This window comes from Aphelocoma coerulescens, unplaced genomic scaffold, assembly GCF_041296385.1.
Source record: "Aphelocoma coerulescens isolate FSJ_1873_10779 unplaced genomic scaffold, UR_Acoe_1.0 HiC_scaffold_100, whole genome shotgun sequence".
In the NCBI taxonomy this organism is placed as follows: Eukaryota; Metazoa; Chordata; class Aves; order Passeriformes; family Corvidae; genus Aphelocoma; species Aphelocoma coerulescens.
This window is the reverse complement of record NW_027183463.1, coordinates 110,507-125,682: the sequence shown is the minus strand read 5'-3', so window position 1 is coordinate 125,682 and position 15,176 is coordinate 110,507. Positions and strand designations below refer to the sequence as shown.

General features: G+C 64.9%; 2 protein-coding genes across 2 annotated transcripts; both read left to right on the top strand.

Moving 5' to 3' along the window:
• On the top strand, window positions 1–4,492 carry LOC138100529 (M-phase inducer phosphatase 2-like). The gene is made up of 14 exons (XM_068998404.1): window positions 1–116; window positions 351–478; window positions 855–906; window positions 1,104–1,145; window positions 1,473–1,509; window positions 1,649–1,747; window positions 1,822–2,307; window positions 2,516–2,689; window positions 2,811–2,906; window positions 3,255–3,317; window positions 3,422–3,520; window positions 3,838–3,971; window positions 4,060–4,171; window positions 4,358–4,492. Exons 1-14 carry the CDS (start codon window positions 1–3, stop codon window positions 4,490–4,492), a joined length of 1,773 nt encoding a protein of 590 aa, XP_068854505.1.
• Window positions 4,493–8,062: 3,570 nt separating this feature from the next.
• LOC138100533 (M-phase inducer phosphatase 2-like) lies at window positions 8,063–12,554 on the top strand. Its single transcript, XM_068998408.1, has 14 exons — window positions 8,063–8,178; window positions 8,413–8,540; window positions 8,917–8,968; window positions 9,166–9,207; window positions 9,535–9,571; window positions 9,711–9,809; window positions 9,884–10,369; window positions 10,578–10,751; window positions 10,873–10,968; window positions 11,317–11,379; window positions 11,484–11,582; window positions 11,900–12,033; window positions 12,122–12,233; window positions 12,420–12,554. The coding sequence occupies exons 1-14, from the start codon at window positions 8,063–8,065 to the stop codon at window positions 12,552–12,554; spliced, it is 1,773 nt and encodes a 590-aa protein (XP_068854509.1).
• Window positions 12,555–15,176: the final 2,622 nt, after the last annotated feature.

Genomic DNA, 15,176 nt, shown 5'->3' with positions numbered 1-15,176 from the left:
ATGTCACTGTGCGGCGGCCGCGGGCTGCCCGGGCTGGCGGCCATCTCCCCGCTGCCCTCGCCGGGCACGGCCCCGCTCACGCCGCTGGACAAGGGTGACCCGGCGGGCCCCGCCAGGTGAGGGGGTGGCCGAGGGCCAGCGGCTGGGAGGGGCTTTGGCCGCCCGCCGCACGCGGGACTGCCCCGACGGGACACGGCTGCTCCGCGCGGGGCTCGGCGGCGGGGCCGTGCCAAAGGGGGCTGGCACGCTTTGGGGATCCCCTGCTGCAGCTCCTGCCCCCGGCCCGGCAGGGCCACAAGGGGCGAGGCCCAAGCGGGCCGCTGACACTGCCCCGTCCTGACCGCCCGCAGGCACCGGGACACCCCGAAGCGGGGCCACGGGGGGCTGCCCCTGCCGCGGCTGTGGCACACGCCGTCCCCGCAGCCGCTGGCCTCGGACTGTGGCCGCCACTCGCTCTCTTGCCAGCCCCCGGATGCAGGTGAGGGATGCGGCTGCTCCGTCCCCGGGCGCTGCCCGGGCCTGGGCTCCTGCAGAGGGTGTTAGCCTAAGGGGACAGGGCTGTGGCGGGAGGGCTTGGCCGAGGGGCTGGCGAGGGGCTCGAGGCGGGGCAGCTGGTGGGGAGGGATGGGCGGGAGCCTAGAGCTGCGCTGGCCGGGGCGCAGCCGGGAAGCGCTGCGGTGACAGCCTGCTCCGGGGGACACGCGACATTCCATGGGCAGCGGTGCTCGCAGGGCCGTTGGCACCCGCCTGCTGGGGGACTCCGTGCCCGGCCCCGAAGTGCCCGGGGCCCCGGGCTGGGGGCAGGAGGCCGATCCCCGCAGCGGGGCTACTAGCCCAGTGCCTTGTTCCCGCAGGACTGGAGCCGGACTTCCCCACGCAGCAGAAGCCCGCGGCCGCGCAGGAAGAGTGAGCGGCCCCATGCCCGTGTCCTCCCGGGGACACCCCCTGTCCCTCCCCCGCGCAGCAGGGCCCGCTCTCAGCCTCGCTGGCGGCTGTGCAGCCAGCTGTGAGCCCCAGGCTGTGCCTGGGCGGTGGCAAGCTGGCCTGCTTGGGCGGCGACGTGGATGCCACCGCCACTGACCCCATCTCTGCTCTCCCCACAGCTCCCAGAGAACGATGCCGGCGTTCGGGAGAGCGCTCAAAGAGTAAGTGCAGGGGCTCTGTCCCTGCCGCAGGACATGAATGCCGGGCTGTCCCCGTGCCCAGGCTGTCCCTGTCCCACAGCCAAAAGCCAGGCTGTCCCCGTTCCCCCTGCTGGGGTCCCGCTCAGGCCGTTGGTGTTTCCTCAGTGCCTGGAGGTGGTTTTGCCCCAGGTCCCTTTGGGGAGCTGTGACAGCCCCGGGTGGGGGGGGGGGGGCGTCTCACCCCGCCCTGAGCACGTGGGGGACAGAGGTGGCAATGGCAGAGGGGTGGGACTCAGCGGCCCAGGCCACCTGCTGTCATTTGACCCTTTCCTCTGCCGGCTCTTGCAGCAGGAAGCTCCTTCGGCAGAGGATGCACGCGTTGCCGGTGAGTGCTGGAGGCTGCGCAGGGCTGAGCAGAGCGAGGCAGGATCCTGCCGAGTCCCTGGGCGAGCCGGGACGAGGAGGATGGAGGCAGGAGAGGGGGCAGGGCTGGTGCGCACCTCTCACCGCTGGCTGTCCCACAGGCGTGGCAGCGGGACGGCAGCCGCGTCCTGAAGGACATCTCGCAGCTGCAGGAGCGCAGGGACAGAGCGCGGCGGCGCCGCAGGGAGCCCGAGGATGAGGTGAGGGGGGCAGCGAGAGCTGGGGGGCAGGGAGGGGACAGAGGGGTGCTGACGCCGTGTCCCCCCCGCTGCAGGAGGGCTTTGTGGCCAAGAAGCTGCCGAGGCCGGGCCAGCGGAGCCATGGGGCCGCCAGGAGGGAGCCCCTTGCCGAGAGCCCCTGGGCCGCATCAGAGCTGCTGGTGAGAGAGGCTGGAGGGCTCGGGAGGGCAGCAGCGATGGGTGATGCCGGGGCTGCACGCGTGGGAGCTGCCGCTCCGAGCTGCCCGCGTGGCCTGGAGAGCTGCGGAGGTGGGAGATGGCCGGGCCGGGGGGTCACGGGGACAGCCCGTGCGTCTCCAAAGCTGGAAGGCACCGGCAGGTGGTGGATGGAGCTCGCCTATGGGATCCGTGCCTGCCTGCGGCTGGGAAGCAGCTGGCAGGACTTGTGCCCATTTCACGATCTCCTCTGCCTGTGCCCCAAGTCTCCCCAGCTGCTGCCCTGGCAGAGCGATGCCACCGTGCCCCAGGAGAAGGAGAACGTGGTGAGCACGCCGGTGATGAGCAAGGAGGAGGCAAAGCTGGTACGTGGGAGCCTTTGGGAAGTGGACAGAGCCCCACAATCCCCTCTTGGGGTCTCCACTGGGGCGTCTGGGGCCGCTGCTTGGTGAGCAGCAGCAGCCCAGAGACTGTGGGCTTGTCTTGGTCACGGGGAGCGGGAGCCTCGGCCGCTGCCCTGCTGGTGCTGGGGCTTGCCAGAGCGCCAGGCAGCAGCGCGGGCTCTCCCCACAGCGGCCGGGGAAGCGCAGCCAGTGCCGGCAGCTGTCCCGCTCGCCCTCGGAGCCGGGCAGTGTCGCCAGGCCCGTCCTGAAGCGGGGACAGCCCTCGGACAGCGACAGCCCTGTGGAGGCCAAGCGGCAGAGGAGGGTGGCCGGCAGCCCTGGCCAGGAGGCGTCGCTGGAGCCGGTGGGTGCTGGGGAAGGTGTGGGCTGAGAGCCAGCGTGTCCCTGGCGGGCCTGGGCCCCGGCCCGGCTCTGGCAGAGCCGCTGCTGACATTTGGGGGTGTCTCTGGCTGGTGCCTCGGCAGGGAGCGTGGCTGGAGCCTTCCCGCTCCGCCCGGCGTGAGGAGCTCGAGAACCTGCTGGCCAACGATGACCAGGAGCTCATCGGGGATTTCTCCAAGGTAGGGCCACGAGGATGGGGCAGGTGAGGGGGTGCCCCCATCATTCGGAACGGGGAGCATGGCTGGAGCCCCGCAGCGCTGTGAGAGCCCAAAGCGAGCTGGTGGCCCATGCCTGGGGCCACGGGGCCTTGGGGCCGTGACTTGCCAGCCTGCAGCATCGCTGCGGTGCATGAAGAGCCCCATGGCCGCTCCTCTGCTCCAGCCGTGTGGCACAGCCCCGTCTATGTGGCCCTTGCCCTCCCGCGGGGGCACAGCTGGCCGCTCGGGGGCTTGTGGGCTGGGGCGACAGGTTGCAGGCCTGGGAGGTGTCCTTGGAATGGGGCTGAGCCCAGAGCCTGTCTGTTGCAGCCTCACCTCCTGCCGACGGTGGAGGGCAAGGAGCCGGGCCTGAAGTACATCTCCCCTGAGACGGTAAGGGGGCTGCAGCCCCTCCCCGGCCCCCCCGAGGGGCTGCCTGCCTGCTCTCGCCCTGTCCCCCGGCTGTCCCCCCCTTTGGTGACGCGCTCCCCCCGCAGCTGGCGGCGGTGCTGGCGGGGCACTTCAGCAGCAGCATCGAGAGCAGCCTCGTCGTGGACTGCCGCTATCCCTACGAGTACGAGGGGGGCCACGTCAAGGTCAGAAGCCCCTCGTGGCCCTGGGGCCGGGAGGAAGGGCGGGGTCCGAAGCACCCTCGGAGGTGCTGAGCCCACGGCGAGGGCTCGAGCAGCCCCCCCGGAGGGCACTGAGCCGCCCGGTGGGGTGGAGCAGCCCCTGGGCAGTGCCGAGCCACCCCCTGAAGGGCTGGTTCGCAGCTGCAAGGAGGAGGGTGACGGTGTCCCAGGACCGCGGGTGACGGTGCTGCTGGGGGAGGCTTGGGGGCAGCGTCCTTGAGTCGCTGCACAAAATGCAATGGGACACGGAGGGGGAAAAGGCGCCTTCTCTGCCTCGCCAGGGCGCTGTCAACCTGCCGCTGCAGCGGGACGTGGAGGAATCGCTGCTGGAGCAGCCCATCGTGCCCCTGGACTCCAGCAGGAGGGTGATCGTCATCTTCCACTGCGAGTTCTCTGTTGAGCGGGGGCCCAAAATGTGAGTGATGGCCCGGGGGGCCCGCTGGGCTCTGCCAGCCGCGGATCCCGGCACGGGGGTGATGCCGCGCGTTTTGTCCGTGGCACAGGTGCAAGTTCCTGCGGGAGAGGGATCGCCGCTGCCACGAGTACCCCCAGCTGCACTACCCCGAGCTGTACGTGCTGAAGGGCGGCTACCGGGAGTTCTTCCTCCAGTTCCCGGTGAGTGCCGTCCCCGTGTCCCCTCGGTGGCAGGCGGTCGGCGCCGAGAGGGAAGAAGTGGCGGGGGCACACGGCGGTGGCGAGGGGCAGCTGTGGCTCTGAGCATCCTCGCCGCCACGGGCGGGGATCTGCAGGGCCGGCGGCTGCTGTGCTGCGGGGGCTGACGGAGCCGTCCGTGGCTTGCAGAGCCACTGCGAGCCCCGGGACTATCGGCCCATGCTGCACTCCGCGTTCAAGGAGGAGCTGCGCAAGTTCCGCGGGCAGAGGCGGCTCCGCGAGCGCGGCCGGCGGGCGCTCTTCAGCCGCGGGCGGGACCTGTGAGCGCCCGGGGGTCTCTCAGCCGCGTCGGGGCAGCGCTGGAGCTGGGAACGGAGGAAGGCTTCCCTTGGCTGCGGATGCGCCTCGCCTGCTCGCTCGGGTTTGCTGCGATGGCTTTGGGGTGGTAGTTTTTGTTCAGAGCGGTTTTGCGTTTGTTCGTTGCAAATATTTTTGTGTTTGTTCGTTGTTGCAAATATTTTTTTGTTCGTTGTTCGAAATATTTTGTGTTTGTTTGTTGTTATAAATATTTTTGCGTTTGTTTGTTGTTCTAAATACTTTTGTGTTTGTTTCCGGTTAGGAATAGTTTTGTGTTCGTTGTTATCAATATTTCTGAGTGTCTCCGTTGTTAGGATTGTTCGCTGCAGTCTCTGTTAATAAAGTCCGATTGCAGGAGAACAAAGGCGTGTCCTGAGCTCTCGCTGCCCGCACCAGGCTGCTGCAGGGGTGGGAGCCCCCGATGCGAGGCTGGTGGGATGGCCAGGCCGGGCTGGAGGGCTCTGCCGGGGGTCTGGGGACAGGGGCAGCTGCTGGCAGGGGACAGGGCTGAGGTGCTGGCTTCCTTGTGGGGCGTGGTGACTTCCCCAGGGACACGTGGGCAAGCGTTGGCCCCGTGGCTGCTGTTCCTGCGTGCTGGGCTGGCAGCAGCATGGCCCCGGACCTCCACGGGACCCTCTTTCCTGAGCATGCTGGGCTTGCAGGCAGGACCCGTGGGACACTTGGGGTGGTGACATGGCACCCCTCTCCCTGGGACCCCCACAGCCAGGATCCTGTCTTTTCTTAGGGGGACTCCTGAACTTTGCAGCACCCCCAGGGCTGGCACAGCCGTTGCTGAGGGGAGCCCGGGCTCAGTAGGACTCGCAGAACTGTGGCAGCCCCGTTTTGGGGGTCAGGGCTCATCAGGACACTCAGGACCATCAACCCCCCAAATTCTGAGATCCTCCTGTAGTGATTACACCCCCTCTCCACGGGACCCCCGCGGTAATGACAGCCCTCTTGAGTGGGGCTGGGCTCATCAGGAGCCCCGGGGCTTTAACACCTCACCGCCCTGCCTGGGAGCCCCAAAGCCGTGTTATCTCTCTTTGTAGAGGGCTCTTCTGGCCTTTGCAGCACCCCCAGGGCTGGCACAATTCCTTTTTGGGGGACAGGGCTCGCTGGGAGGCCGAGGGATGTGGCACCTTGAAGGGGTGGGTGTCCTTAACACCAGGGTCCCCCATTCTCTCTCGGGCAAGTGGCCTCCCAGTGCCAAGTGCTTCAGTCACCCTTGGGGCACCCATCCTCCCCTCCACTTCCCTGTGTTCCTGATGAGCTGAAGTCACTCCTGGATGCCCCAGGGGGGCTTCTCCATGCCCTCCCTTCCCCAGCCAGGTGACAGGGGCCTGGTTATGGGTGTTGGGCCTGGCCTTTGCTTTGCTTTGTGCCCCACCAGAGAATCCATCTCTGGCCAAAATTGCCCTGGCTCCTGCCTGCACCTCCTTGGCCCCATATCCACATCCTGCTCCATCCCAAACTGCCAATGGGCTCCTGGATCAGCTCCTGCCTCACGGACAATCCTGGTTTGAAAGTCTGACAAGGAGCACTGGCACACACACGGGCAAAGAGGCGTGTCCTCTACTGAAGAAGACCTTGGGGGGGGGGGTGAGTAATCAGAGGACTTTGGGGTGCCAGGAAGGCCACACAGCTGAGTAGCTCAAGCAGAAAACAGCAACGCCAATGAGAAGTCACAAGAGCAAAACAGAGGACTGCACTGATGCCATGAAGATTTTTGCCTTTTCTTTTATACCAGTTATACCCTTTTACAACTTCTCTATTCCTAGTGCTTTTTCCCCACAGTCTTGGACTTGCTTGTCAAGCTAAGAGACTAAACATTTTAGAAGCTTCGTAGCTAGGGATCAGTGTGCCCCAGAGCCCAAGGTCCTCTCCAGAACACATTCTGTAAAGCAAGATAGAACCAAACAGGGGAAGGTTCCTTGGGGAGGGGGGCTCACTTGAGCCTCTCATTGGGGAATCTTTGATAGTTATGCTAATTAGTAAAACCTATAATGTTATACCCAATGTTGGGGGAGAGGGGGACACAGAGAGTCTCGGCGGGGTGCATCTCGATGCATATGACCTGGACGTGTACACCTAAGAATCCTTAAAAACGAACACCAAGGTAAAATCCCTTTTCCCCTTCTAACCATGTATGACTCTTGATTTTAAGAGTGGAAAAGGCATCAGCACAAAATGGCAAAAACAAAGACCTTTCCTAAAATCACCCGCAATTTTATTCTTTGTCAAATAATCCCCTTGCAGCTCTTCAAATGTTTCAGGGCAGCAGTCGGCAGTGCTTGAATAGCATCAAAGGTCACGGGCGTGACACCCAGCTTTCTCAGAATTCCTGATTTCTATAGAAGTACAGGTATCTAGAAAAATACACGGAAATTCACCGTGAGCAGGAGGAAGTGGTGCTTTCTGCAGGCTCCTGTCAGAGCTCTTGGCCCTCCACAAAGGAACGGGGCGCCTTCCCAACACCCACAAAGTGGGTTTGGACTCCCTGGCCGGCTTTGATCTCCAGGTGGGAGAAAAGGGAGGCCCAGTCGAACACCTTTGGGATTAGTTCTAGGTTATGATTCTTTTTGCCCCCAGTCTTTAGCTCCGCTAAAGTTCCATCTGCTTTGGCACATCCATGAGGAAAGTGAGGCAGGTTGGAACCACCGAGGACATCAACACCAGGGACTCCATGTCGAGGGCACGTTTGAAGAGCAAAGAAATCAAGTGCCCTTAAGTAAAAGTGACAACCAGCTGATTTGGTTTCTTTGAAGTCCGGTACAGAAAGAAAAGTTTTCAGCAGGTGAACAAAGCAGGCTGTTCACAAGTGCCATTAGAAACCAGAAACTCCACCCATAAAAACCCAACCTGCAGGATTTCAACCCTGCTTTCTCGACAGTGGACGTGGCACTCAGTGCCATGGCCTGGTTCTCAGGGTGCTGTTAGGTCATAACTTTATTACCCTGCAGGTGACACTCGAGGGCCATCAGGGGTGACCGAGTGTCCCCTGCAGTGCCAAGGTCCGGCCAGGCCAGGCGCGGGGACCGGGCTGGCCACGCCCCTTTCCTCGTTGGCCACGCCCCTTTCCTCGTTAGCCGCGCCCCTTTCCTCGTTAGCCACGCCCCTTTCCTCGTTGGCCACGCCCCTTTCGACCATCAACCGCCCCTTCGGCTCAGGCTCCGCCCCCACGCGCCCTCCGCAGCTCTCATTGGCCGCCGCCGTCCCCTCGCGCCCAGCGCCACCTCTCATTGGCTGCCGCCGTCGCCTCGTGCCGGCTGCGCTTTGCCATTGGCTGCGGGCGCCGCTGTTGTTGTTCGTGCTGTTCCTGGCAGCAGGAGCGGCCCGGGGCTCACCTGGCACCTCTCGTCCCCTCTCTTCGCCACTTAGCGCATCTTATCGCCTCTGGGCCCTTCTTAGCACCTCTCACCTCTTAGCTCTCTTCCCCTCCCACTCCTTACCATCTCTTGCCACCTGTCCCCTGTCCCCTGGCGCCGCTCTCTTGCCGCAGCTCGATCGTCGCTCGCTCGCTCGCTCCCTGCCCGGGCCATGTCACTGTGCGGCGGCCGCGGGCTGCCCGGGCTGGCGGCCATCTCCCCGCTGCCCTCGCCGGGCACGGCCCCGCTCACGCCGCTGGACAAGGGTGACCCGGCGGGCCCCGCCAGGTGAGGGGGTGGCCGAGGGCCAGCGGCTGGGAGGGGCTTTGGCCGCCCGCCGCACGCGGGACTGCCCCGACGGGACACGGCTGCTCCGCGCGGGGCTCGGCGGCGGGGCCGTGCCAAAGGGGGCTGGCACGCTTTGGGGATCCCCTGCTGCAGCTCCTGCCCCCGGCCCGGCAGGGCCACAAGGGGCGAGGCCCAAGCGGGCCGCTGACACTGCCCCGTCCTGACCGCCCGCAGGCACCGGGACACCCCGAAGCGGGGCCACGGGGGGCTGCCCCTGCCGCGGCTGTGGCACACGCCGTCCCCGCAGCCGCTGGCCTCGGACTGTGGCCGCCACTCGCTCTCTTGCCAGCCCCCGGATGCAGGTGAGGGATGCGGCTGCTCCGTCCCCGGGCGCTGCCCGGGCCTGGGCTCCTGCAGAGGGTGTTAGCCTAAGGGGACAGGGCTGTGGCGGGAGGGCTTGGCCGAGGGGCTGGCGAGGGGCTCGAGGCGGGGCAGCTGGTGGGGAGGGATGGGCGGGAGCCTAGAGCTGCGCTGGCCGGGGCGCAGCCGGGAAGCGCTGCGGTGACAGCCTGCTCCGGGGGACACGCGACATTCCATGGGCAGCGGTGCTCGCAGGGCCGTTGGCACCCGCCTGCTGGGGGACTCCGTGCCCGGCCCCGAAGTGCCCGGGGCCCCGGGCTGGGGGCAGGAGGCCGATCCCCGCAGCGGGGCTACTAGCCCAGTGCCTTGTTCCCGCAGGACTGGAGCCGGACTTCCCCACGCAGCAGAAGCCCGCGGCCGCGCAGGAAGAGTGAGCGGCCCCATGCCCGTGTCCTCCCGGGGACACCCCCTGTCCCTCCCCCGCGCAGCAGGGCCCGCTCTCAGCCTCGCTGGCGGCTGTGCAGCCAGCTGTGAGCCCCAGGCTGTGCCTGGGCGGTGGCAAGCTGGCCTGCTTGGGCGGCGACGTGGATGCCACCGCCACTGACCCCATCTCTGCTCTCCCCACAGCTCCCAGAGAACGATGCCGGCGTTCGGGAGAGCGCTCAAAGAGTAAGTGCAGGGGCTCTGTCCCTGCCGCAGGACATGAATGCCGGGCTGTCCCCGTGCCCAGGCTGTCCCTGTCCCACAGCCAAAAGCCAGGCTGTCCCCGTTCCCCCTGCTGGGGTCCCGCTCAGGCCGTTGGTGTTTCCTCAGTGCCTGGAGGTGGTTTTGCCCCAGGTCCCTTTGGGGAGCTGTGACAGCCCCGGGTGGGGGGGGGGGGGCGTCTCACCCCGCCCTGAGCACGTGGGGGACAGAGGTGGCAATGGCAGAGGGGTGGGACTCAGCGGCCCAGGCCACCTGCTGTCATTTGACCCTTTCCTCTGCCGGCTCTTGCAGCAGGAAGCTCCTTCGGCAGAGGATGCACGCGTTGCCGGTGAGTGCTGGAGGCTGCGCAGGGCTGAGCAGAGCGAGGCAGGATCCTGCCGAGTCCCTGGGCGAGCCGGGACGAGGAGGATGGAGGCAGGAGAGGGGGCAGGGCTGGTGCGCACCTCTCACCGCTGGCTGTCCCACAGGCGTGGCAGCGGGACGGCAGCCGCGTCCTGAAGGACATCTCGCAGCTGCAGGAGCGCAGGGACAGAGCGCGGCGGCGCCGCAGGGAGCCCGAGGATGAGGTGAGGGGGGCAGCGAGAGCTGGGGGGCAGGGAGGGGACAGAGGGGTGCTGACGCCGTGTCCCCCCCGCTGCAGGAGGGCTTTGTGGCCAAGAAGCTGCCGAGGCCGGGCCAGCGGAGCCATGGGGCCGCCAGGAGGGAGCCCCTTGCCGAGAGCCCCTGGGCCGCATCAGAGCTGCTGGTGAGAGAGGCTGGAGGGCTCGGGAGGGCAGCAGCGATGGGTGATGCCGGGGCTGCACGCGTGGGAGCTGCCGCTCCGAGCTGCCCGCGTGGCCTGGAGAGCTGCGGAGGTGGGAGATGGCCGGGCCGGGGGGTCACGGGGACAGCCCGTGCGTCTCCAAAGCTGGAAGGCACCGGCAGGTGGTGGATGGAGCTCGCCTATGGGATCCGTGCCTGCCTGCGGCTGGGAAGCAGCTGGCAGGACTTGTGCCCATTTCACGATCTCCTCTGCCTGTGCCCCAAGTCTCCCCAGCTGCTGCCCTGGCAGAGCGATGCCACCGTGCCCCAGGAGAAGGAGAACGTGGTGAGCACGCCGGTGATGAGCAAGGAGGAGGCAAAGCTGGTACGTGGGAGCCTTTGGGAAGTGGACAGAGCCCCACAATCCCCTCTTGGGGTCTCCACTGGGGCGTCTGGGGCCGCTGCTTGGTGAGCAGCAGCAGCCCAGAGACTGTGGGCTTGTCTTGGTCACGGGGAGCGGGAGCCTCGGCCGCTGCCCTGCTGGTGCTGGGGCTTGCCAGAGCGCCAGGCAGCAGCGCGGGCTCTCCCCACAGCGGCCGGGGAAGCGCAGCCAGTGCCGGCAGCTGTCCCGCTCGCCCTCGGAGCCGGGCAGTGTCGCCAGGCCCGTCCTGAAGCGGGGACAGCCCTCGGACAGCGACAGCCCTGTGGAGGCCAAGCGGCAGAGGAGGGTGGCCGGCAGCCCTGGCCAGGAGGCGTCGCTGGAGCCGGTGGGTGCTGGGGAAGGTGTGGGCTGAGAGCCAGCGTGTCCCTGGCGGGCCTGGGCCCCGGCCCGGCTCTGGCAGAGCCGCTGCTGACATTTGGGGGTGTCTCTGGCTGGTGCCTCGGCAGGGAGCGTGGCTGGAGCCTTCCCGCTCCGCCCGGCGTGAGGAGCTCGAGAACCTGCTGGCCAACGATGACCAGGAGCTCATCGGGGATTTCTCCAAGGTAGGGCCACGAGGATGGGGCAGGTGAGGGGGTGCCCCCATCATTCGGAACGGGGAGCATGGCTGGAGCCCCGCAGCGCTGTGAGAGCCCAAAGCGAGCTGGTGGCCCATGCCTGGGGCCACGGGGCCTTGGGGCCGTGACTTGCCAGCCTGCAGCATCGCTGCGGTGCATGAAGAGCCCCATGGCCGCTCCTCTGCTCCAGCCGTGTGGCACAGCCCCGTCTATGTGGCCCTTGCCCTCCCGCGGGGGCACAGCTGGCCGCTCGGGGGCTTGTGGGCTGGGGCGACAGGTTGCAGGCCTGGGAGGTGTCCTTGGAATGGGGCTGAGCCCAGAGCCTGTCTGTTGCAGCCTCACCTCCTGCCGACGGTGGAGGGCAAGGAGCCGGGCCTGAAGTACATCTCCCCTGAGACGGTAAGGGGGCTGCAGCCCCTCCCCGGCCCCCCCGAGGGGCTGCCTGCCTGCTCTCGCCCTGTCCCCCGGCTGTCCCCCCCTTTGGTGACGCGCTCCCCCCGCAGCTGGCGGCGGTGCTGGCGGGGCACTTCAGCAGCAGCATCGAGAGCAGCCTCGTCGTGGACTGCCGCTATCCCTACGAGTACGAGGGGGGCCACGTCAAGGTCAGAAGCCCCTCGTGGCCCTGGGGCCGGGAGGAAGGGCGGGGTCCGAAGCACCCTCGGAGGTGCTGAGCCCACGGCGAGGGCTCGAGCAGCCCCCCCGGAGGGCACTGAGCCGCCCGGTGGGGTGGAGCAGCCCCTGGGCAGTGCCGAGCCACCCCCTGAAGGGCTGGTTCGCAGCTGCAAGGAGGAGGGTGACGGTGTCCCAGGACCGCGGGTGACGGTGCTGCTGGGGGAGGCTTGGGGGCAGCGTCCTTGAGTCGCTGCACAAAATGCAATGGGACACGGAGGGGGAAAAGGCGCCTTCTCTGCCTCGCCAGGGCGCTGTCAACCTGCCGCTGCAGCGGGACGTGGAGGAATCGCTGCTGGAGCAGCCCATCGTGCCCCTGGACTCCAGCAGGAGGGTGATCGTCATCTTCCACTGCGAGTTCTCTGTTGAGCGGGGGCCCAAAATGTGAGTGATGGCCCGGGGGGCCCGCTGGGCTCTGCCAGCCGCGGATCCCGGCACGGGGGTGATGCCGCGCGTTTTGTCCGTGGCACAGGTGCAAGTTCCTGCGGGAGAGGGATCGCCGCTGCCACGAGTACCCCCAGCTGCACTACCCCGAGCTGTACGTGCTGAAGGGCGGCTACCGGGAGTTCTTCCTCCAGTTCCCGGTGAGTGCCGTCCCCGTGTCCCCTCGGTGGCAGGCGGTCGGCGCCGAGAGGGAAGAAGTGGCGGGGGCACACGGCGGTGGCGAGGGGCAGCTGTGGCTCTGAGCATCCTCGCCGCCACGGGCGGGGATCTGCAGGGCCGGCGGCTGCTGTGCTGCGGGGGCTGACGGAGCCGTCCGTGGCTTGCAGAGCCACTGCGAGCCCCGGGACTATCGGCCCATGCTGCACTCCGCGTTCAAGGAGGAGCTGCGCAAGTTCCGCGGGCAGAGGCGGCTCCGCGAGCGCGGCCGGCGGGCGCTCTTCAGCCGCGGGCGGGACCTGTGAGCGCCCGGGGGTCTCTCAGCCGCGTCGGGGCAGCGCTGGAGCTGGGAACGGAGGAAGGCTTCCCTTGGCTGCGGATGCGCCTCGCCTGCTCGCTCGGGTTTGCTGCGATGGCTTTGGGGTGGTAGTTTTTGTTCAGAGCGGTTTTGCGTTTGTTCGTTGCAAATATTTTTGTGTTTGTTCGTTGTTGCAAATATTTTTTTGTTCGTTGTTCGAAATATTTTGTGTTTGTTTGTTGTTATAAATATTTTTGCGTTTGTTTGTTGTTCTAAATACTTTTGTGTTTGTTTCCGGTTAGGAATAGTTTTGTGTTCGTTGTTATCAATATTTCTGAGTGTCTCCGTTGTTAGGATTGTTCGCTGCAGTCTCTGTTAATAAAGTCCGATTGCAGGAGAACAAAGGCGTGTCCTGAGCTCTCGCTGCCCGCACCAGGCTGCTGCAGGGGTGGGAGCCCCCGATGCGAGGCTGGTGGGATGGCCAGGCCGGGCTGGAGGGCTCTGCCGGGGGTCTGGGGACAGAGGCAGCTGCTGGCAGGGGACAGGGCTGAGGTGCTGGCTTCCTTGTGGGGCGTGGTGACTTCCCCAGGGACACGTGGGCAAGCGTTGGCCCCGTGGCTGCTGTTCCTGCGTGCTGGGCTGGCAGCAGCATGGCCCCGGACCTCCACGGGACCCTCTTTCCTGAGCATGCTGGGCTTGCAGGCAGGACCCGTGGGACACTTGGGGTGGTGACATGGCACCCCTCTCCCTGGGACCCCCACAGCCAGGATCCTGTCTTTTCTTAGGGGGACTCCTGAACTTTGCAGCACCCCCAGGGCTGGCACAGCCGTTGCTGAGGGGAGCCCGGGCTCAGTAGGACTCGCAGAACTGTGGCAGCCCCGTTTTGGGGGTCAGGGCTCATCAGGACACTCAGGACCATCAACCCCCCAAATTCTGAGATCCTCCTGTAGTGATTACACCCCCTCTCCACGGGACCCCCGCGGTAATGACAGCCCTCTTGAGTGGGGCTGGGCTCATCAGGAGCCCCGGGGCTTTAACACCTCACCGCCCTGCCTGGGAGCCCCAAAGCCGTGTTATCTCTCTTTGTAGAGGGCTCTTCTGGCCTTTGCAGCACCCCCAGGGCTGGCACAATTCCTTTTTGGGGGACAGGGCTCGCTGGGAGGCCGAGGGATGTGGCACCTTGAAGGGGTGGGTGTCCTTAACACCAGGGTCCCCCATTCTCTCTCGGGCAAGTGGCCTCCCAGTGCCAAGTGCTTCAGTCACCCTTGGGGCACCCATCCTCCCCTCCACTTCCCTGTGTTCCTGATGAGCTGAAGTCACTCCTGGATGCCCCAGGGGGGCTTCTCCATGCCCTCCCTTCCCCAGCCAGGTGACAGGGGCCTGGTTATGGGTGTTGGGCCTGGCCTTTGCTTTGCTTTGTGCCCCACCAGAGAATCCATCTCTGGCCAAAATTGCCCTGGCTCCTGCCTGCACCTCCTTGGCCCCATATCCACATCCTGCTCCATCCCAAACTGCCAATGGGCTCCTGGATCAGCTCCTGCCTCACGGACAATCCTGGTTTGAAAGTCTGACAAGGAGCACTGGCACACACACGGGCAAAGAGGCGTGTCCTCTACTGAAGAAGACCTTGGGGGGGGGGGTGAGTAATCAGAGGACTTTGGGGTGCCAGGAAGGCCACACAGCTGAGTAGCTCAAGCAGAAAACAGCAACGCCAATGAGAAGTCACAAGAGCAAAACAGAGGACTGCACTGATGCCATGAAGATTTTTGCCTTTTCTTTTATACCAGTTATACCCTTTTACAACTTCTCTATTCCTAGTGCTTTTTCCCCACAGTCTTGGACTTGCTTGTCAAGCTAAGAGACTAAACATTTTAGAAGCTTCGTAGCTAGGGATCAGTGTGCCCCAGAGCCCAAGGTCCTCTCCAGAACACATTCTGTAAAGCAAGATAGAACCAAACAGGGGAAGGTTCCTTGGGGAGGGGGGCTCACTTGAGCCTCTCATTGGGGAATCTTTGATAGTTATGCTAATTAGTAAAACCTATAATGTTATACCCAATGTTGGGGGAGAGGGGGACACAGAGAGTCTCGGCGGGGTGCATCTCGATGCATATGACCTGGACGTGTACACCTAAGAATCCTTAAAAACGAACACCAAGGTAAAATCCCTTTTCCCCTTCTAACCATGTATGACTCTTGATTTTAAGAGTGGAAAAGGCATCAGCACAAAATGGCAAAAACAAAGACCTTTCCTAAAATCACCCGCAATTTTATTCTTTGTCAAATAATCCCCTTGCAGCTCTTCAAATGTTTCAGGGCAGCAGTCGGCAGTGCTTGAATAGCATCAAAGGTCACGGGCGTGACACCCAGCTTTCTCAGAATTCCTGATTTCTATAGAAGTACAGGTATCTAGAAAAATACACGGAAATTCACCGTGAGCAGGAGGAAGTGGTGCTTTCTGCAGGCTCCTGTCAGAGCTCTTGGCCCTCCACAAAGGAACGGGGCGCCTTCCCAACACCCACAAAGTGGGTTTGGACTCCCTGGCCGGCTTTGATCTCCAGGTGGGAGAAAAGGGAGGCCCAGTCGAACACCTTTGGGATTAGTTCTAGGTTATGATTCTTTTTGCCCCCAG

What these genes read in the sequence shown, in the direction of transcription:
- LOC138100529 (XM_068998404.1), top strand. Translation starts at nt 1, where the DNA reads ATGTCACTGTGCGGCGGCCGCGGGCTGCCCGGGCTGGCGGCCATCTCC. An exon ending in TCATCGGGGATTTCTCCAAG is followed by an intron (nt 2,907 to 3,254) that starts GTAGGGCCACGA and finishes TGTCTGTTGCAG; the next exon opens with CCTCACCTCCTGCCGACGGT. An exon ending in AGTACATCTCCCCTGAGACG is followed by an intron (nt 3,318 to 3,421) that starts GTAAGGGGGCTG and finishes CTCCCCCCGCAG; the next exon opens with CTGGCGGCGGTGCTGGCGGG.
- LOC138100533 (XM_068998408.1), top strand. Translation starts at nt 8,063, where the DNA reads ATGTCACTGTGCGGCGGCCGCGGGCTGCCCGGGCTGGCGGCCATCTCC. An exon ending in CCCGCGGCCGCGCAGGAAGA is followed by an intron (nt 8,969 to 9,165) that starts GTGAGCGGCCCC and finishes CTCTCCCCACAG; the next exon opens with CTCCCAGAGAACGATGCCGG. An exon ending in TCATCGGGGATTTCTCCAAG is followed by an intron (nt 10,969 to 11,316) that starts GTAGGGCCACGA and finishes TGTCTGTTGCAG; the next exon opens with CCTCACCTCCTGCCGACGGT.